At 33.5% G+C, this 5,924-nt stretch overlaps 1 protein-coding gene across 2 annotated transcripts; it reads right to left on the reverse strand.

The window, feature by feature from the left end:
• Positions 1-4,973: 4,973 nt before the first annotated feature.
• LOC113918375 (ribosomal biogenesis factor-like) lies at positions 4,974-5,487 on the reverse strand. Of its 2 annotated transcripts, XM_027586791.2 has the most exons (2): positions 5,340-5,487; positions 4,974-5,234 (listed from the first exon to the last, which is right to left on the reverse strand). In XM_027586791.2, exons 1-2 carry the CDS (start codon positions 5,475-5,477, stop codon positions 5,160-5,162), a joined length of 213 nt encoding a protein of 70 aa, XP_027442592.2. In that variant the 5' UTR covers positions 5,478-5,487; the 3' UTR covers positions 4,974-5,159. The 2 variants fall into 2 exon arrangements, with proteins under 2 accessions (XP_027442592.2, XP_027442591.2); XM_027586790.2 differs by having other exon boundaries at positions 4,974-5,487.
• Between the last annotated feature and the right edge of the window lie 437 nt (positions 5,488-5,924).

Below are 5,924 nucleotides of genomic sequence, written 5' to 3' on the forward strand. Positions count from 1 at the left end.
TGTGCCTCATAACTAGGAAGGAGAAGATGGCAGTATGACTGAAACAGAGGATTTGTTAGAAAGTTTATGAAAGGAATAGACCATGTTATCTTCCCCATGTCAACCCCATGCTGTCTTCCAACTATGGAGCAAATTGACTATTTACTCTCAATGCCTGGCATATTCTATAAAGAAACTTAGCTAGAGGGGTCCAGACTCAGGGATCTCAATGACAGAGGAACAGGGAAAAAGCAAGTTCTGAAAGAGTGGGGTTAAATGAAAATCTTTACATGGAATGATTAAAATCTCCAGCTTCCTTGGGGCTGCTCAGTTTTAGGATGATGATAGTCACATATTAACATCCACTCCCTTCCATCACTTCACATCAGTCAGCTAATGGTCCCAGAGAAAAGATTAATACATGCTCACATTGGGGAATCCCCTGTCCAGAAATCCTAACAATTGCCAAGTCCCTGGCCCACCCCCATTTTTCCATAAAGTTTATGATTAGCTATTTAGTGCCTCAGAATCTCATATGAGTGGACATTCAAAAATATTTGGAGTTTTGAGGAATGACAGTGAGAAACAATATCAAACAGAAAAAAAGTTCTTGAATAAAAAGATAGAGATAACATCTGAGAATATTATATACTCAAAATGGTGAGATATTTTTATTCATGAAACAATAATTAGCTATTTAAAAAGAGAGGACATAAAAGAAACCTCTTTAAAATTAAAATATGAGTCAAAATATAAAAATCTTGTTTTTTTGTATCTCTAAGAACATTAAATACAAGTCATACTGTAGAAATTTTAGCAACCCTAACAGCAAAAACAAAACAACACAAAACAAAAACAAACAAACAAAAAACATAAGAAAAAAGTGAAAAATTGGAAAGAAAAATAAGAAAAGTAGAGTCTGGTCTAACCTACAGCTAATAGGAATCACAGAAAGAGAGAACAGAGAAAACAGAGGAAAGAGAATCATCAAAAGCCAATACAAGGAAGTATCTTAGACTAAATGAAATATATTTCTAGATTGAGAGTATCCAGAACAAATAATGAACAAGTGACTCACATTGAGCATGTTGTTGCACCTGAAATCGTGAAGGTCTGAGATTTTAGCCACTTAAGTGTTGGTCTGCCTGCAGATCTCCAGGTGAGAGACTGAACCTTTTATTACTCATGGCAGCAGCCAGAGTAGCATCAAAATACCAGGTCCCCAAATCCTAATTCCCTGAAGAATGATTCATGGGACAGGGCCTGCTCTAACCTGTATGTGCAGTAGTGTTGTACCACAAGGGGGGAAAAAAACACCCTCCAAATTCTTGTAGCTTGTATGGGGAGGATGAGACATCTGGCCCTCCTACCTCTTCGGAGATAGAGAGAGAGGAAAGTGAGAAAGGCCTTTGTTTTGGAAAATAAATCAATCCTCTCTAGAAAAAGGAGAAAATCTACCTTTACTTCATCTCTTTGTAATCTGAAGAAATGGCTTCAGGAAAGAGAAGACTGTAAATCCCCCAAGAGAAATAGGCATTTTCTAATGCCCAGTGCATGTTTGCCATTCAAGCATACCTTTAACCTTGTTTGTTAGTAATCCTTGTTCAGTAAATCTTGATTGATATAAAAATATTCATGGAGCATTGTCTTCCAAAACATATTTTCAAACTTCTGAAAAGTGAAGACAGAGTGAAGAGGCTAATAAAGAGTGGGGGAAAGAGATAAATACATGTAAACAATTGTGTTAACATGGCATTTGATTCCCCAACAAAACCATCAGAAGTGAGACATCAAAGGCACAATGCCTTCAAAATTTTAAAGAAAAATAATTTTCAACTGGGTTTCTTTATTCACTAAATCTTCAATCAAAAATGATGGTAAAATAGAAATATTTTCAAGCTTACAATATCTCAAAAATGTACCATTTATGCAAATCAGTATCAATACTTTACTGGAAGCCACTTTCTAGCAAAATGAAGGAGAAAACTGATCCAAAGAAGATCAGTAAGAGGAAGAGCCAGCTGTGCTGCTGGCCTACAGAATGAGAGTACAAATAGGGGCAAAAGAATGGAGTGCCAAAGAGGACCGACTCCAGGAAAGAAAATTAATTGGAACTGATACATCACCTGATGTGCTTCGCCATGTGGGAAATTGTATTCTGATAGAAAGTTTGGAAGAATTATAAATAGCAATATAAAATACCCAAGAAATAAAAATTGATATAAATAACTCTAGGGAAAAAAAAAACACGTACAGAAAGAAAATGGTGTCATGGTACACTATTTGGTACAACACTAAATGTCTAAAGACACATCAGCATTTGTTGAATTCTGATTCCACCACTCATTCATAACATTGAGCAGTTTCATTAAATTCCCTGGTAAGTTGTCTAATATAAAAAATGAGGAAAATAATTTGCCTAACATATATGAATATTTTCAACATTAATGATATAATGCATACTAAGTGATTAAGAATGTTTTAAGTGTTCAATAAATATTAGGTTAATTATAGAAAAAGTGGTAGTAGTAGCAGTTAATTTTTTAACCAGAACCAACTTTTTTCTCTTATTAAATATTAGAATTGTCACCTGAGGACATAGCTAATCAATAGAAGATGCTTTGGAAGAATTATATTACCACTTCCTTACGAATAACCACAAGTATGGTTTCTATGGCATTTGGATGTGATAATGATCATATATCAAAGTTTTCATGGTTTTGTACAAATTATTTATGGAAAAATGTAAAAACTATTCATATTAATATAATTGATCTCTTCCTTTTTGTCAGCAATACCACTAATTCTCTAATATAGTAATTAGTTTTGCTGTTTATCATAAAGTAAGAAAAGCTCAAATGATAACTCTTTTTGAAGACTGCTGGATAGGGATGATATATTCAAAGTTCTGGAGACATTAAATCAATTTTTGGGAGAATTACATATATAGCATTTCTGAATTTGGGAATTTTTTTCCTTGACATGATTTGACAGAGTATTTCATTCCTTCAAAACCTCAGTAATGGTAGTTCCATCCATCCAAACTCCTTTTTTGTAGAAAGCTACATTCTCTAAGGAACTTCTTCCAATTAAGCATTATGGAAAGATTAAACACATATTTTTTTTCACAAATATAAGAACAAAACAAATTACTTCCCTGTGAAATCTATAATACATTTTAATTGGATACAAAACAATGAAGCATAAATATGCATCAGGATCACAAAGATGAGCTGTCCTTGTCTCCAGGGAAGGCACAAATATAGATTGATGTATAAAGTGCAATGCCATGGATTCACTCAAAGGGTAAAAAACACATCTTATTTTGATTGTTTTTCAGTGAATTTGGCAAGATTAAACTAACAAAGTATAGAGAATGTGCTTGGATCATTCAGATCAAAAATAGTTGCAGTATATTACGGTCAACAATATAATTGATAGATTTAATGTGTTTTAAACTTCCTCTCATAATATTCTGCACTCTGCACTAAAATAAGTAACTTTTAAGGTGAAGTTAACACCAACTACTTTAATAATGTAGCTCTAATCTTTCCTTGTGAATGCCAAAAGACAGAGTAGGAAATGCAATAATACTGTTGTTTTTTTTTTTTTACCATGTAATTTACCAGATTCAGCTTCTATGGACCAGCAAGAGGGAGCAACCATTTGAAAAGTACTCCTTTAATTGTAATTCAAGGGTTGGCATATTATTTAGTGTTTGGGTTCAAATGTACATTCACCAAATATCCCAAACAGAATTTTGTACAACTTTAACATTTCTATTTTAGCACTTATGAAATATTATTTTACAGTTTGTTACAGACTTTTCAATTTCTTCCACTTACCTTCTATTCTGAGGTTATGAAATACATCCCTAACTTCTTTTTATCCACAAAATTAGATGAGTTATTATATGCAATAGATGTAAAATAAATGCTTGGTAAAAGATGAAAAGTATATAGAGAAGGATATTTTAGAGGAGGAGTACCTCCACTCATCTTAATATATTAGAGAGTTTCTGGTGCTTGAATCCCTAACAGATAGCAATATAAACATTATTTAAACAAACCCGGATTTCAGTCACAAAATAGCTGGAGACTGGGTTTGAGTTTTTCACTTAGTATACCTTTGAAGAGCTTTTTTTCTCAATGTGAACTCCATTTAGCCAAGTCAGATGGATATCTTTCTATCTTTTTTTTTACAAGTCAAAATTAATTTATTACTTTTTCTATTATACACTGTAAAATATTCTTATATGTAATTTAATTTGGATAGATGTATTTGAGAGTATTTTGTTAAACATCATTAACTATATGTAAAAACCATGTTTAACACTGAATTTGTTTTGCTTGCAGTGTTTCCTCTCTTACGGCTTTCTCCTACCCCGGCAGATGACTACAACTTTAATTTAGATGATAATGAAGGAGTTTGTGATCTGTTTGATGTCCAGATACTAAATTATTAGATTCCATGGAAACTCGGGACTGTTATCTACCTCTAACTGTAACATTTTAGACTTCTTAATAACCTAAGTATTTAAAATAATGAATGTAACATCTTTTTAGTTCACTGATTCTGAAGTGTTCTCTAATACTTTCTTTTTTACTTCACAAAACTTCAACCATAAAAACAAAGGCCTTTTTCAGGGGAAAAGGTGATTTAATACCTACAAATCCCCTCCACCCTCAAGTAATTATATTCTGGGATTTCAGCTTTTCCTCCAGTTCTGAATCCTTCTGTTTTTTTTTTTTTTTTTCCTCTTATGAGAGGAAAGTTAAAGTAGACTTACGGCCATCTAAAACAAAAAAAAGTTGGCCAACAGCTCATCACTTGTTTGTCTTGTATTTTTTTTACTGCCACGAAACTGTCCATATTTCTGCGTGTCCTCCAGTCCAAACACACATTCACTGCCACTTATAAAGTGAAGGATGTAAAGTAGGATATATTAACTGTTTCAGTGAACACATTTTGTGACGTGCCTTCTGTTTTAGCACTTTAAGTTTATCACATTTTGTTGACTTCTGACATTCCACTTTCCTAGATTATAGGAAAGATCTGTTTATGTAGTTTGTTTTAAAAATGTGCCAATGCCTGTACATTAACAAGATTTTTAAAAATAAAACTGTATAAAACATTTAATTTATTGGTCTTTTTGGGGTATCTGCTGTATCTCCAGTGTATTACAACTGAGCCATTAATCTTGTCGCTTCATCAACATTAACTGGTTCGTTTTTATGACACTGCTGAGGAATCAGCTGTTTCTGCAAAGGTCCAAGGGAAAGGCCTTTTGAGAAATGGGCAGGTTCCTTTTGTATATCTACAAAAGCTTTATTCACTCTGTTAACTTTTTCATCATTCACAATGTTTATCTTAAGATTAGTGGTAACTGGTTTTGCTTTGTTTTTAGACTTAAAGTTTTTTTGGCTGGCTATATGAAATACATTCCTGGACTTCTGCCCTCTTAGTTTGTTCTTGGCCATTGTCTTCAATACCCTCATGCAGCAACTCACGCTCCGACTGACACCATCTACACGCAGAAGATCTTCGATACCTTTCTATCTTGAATCTACTGTAAGTCTCAGCAGTATATTCAAAAATAGGTGATCTTACTCTTTAGAAAACATTCTTCTCTCTTACCTTCTGTGACCTAACCTTTTAGCACCTCCTTCTCATTTTGGGTTGCTGGTTTTTACTCCTCTGAATTCATCAGGCCATAGTCATGAAACTTGATTTTCTCTACGTAAGTTCTTTTTCTTTGTGATATTTTCCCTGGTTTTGCTCTAAACATCACTCTCATTGATGACTCTCATCCTGTTTTCATGGGTGAGAATCAATCATTGATCTGACATCTCCATTTTTAAATCTAGCAGACTTCTGAAACTTATGATGAAAATAGATCATTTGATTATCAGTAACTACCCTTGAGCTTTTCTTCATACGTTCCC

The sequence above is a fragment of the Zalophus californianus genome, chromosome 1 (genome assembly GCF_009762305.2).
Source record: "Zalophus californianus isolate mZalCal1 chromosome 1, mZalCal1.pri.v2, whole genome shotgun sequence".
In the NCBI taxonomy this organism is placed as follows: Eukaryota; Metazoa; Chordata; class Mammalia; order Carnivora; family Otariidae; genus Zalophus; species Zalophus californianus.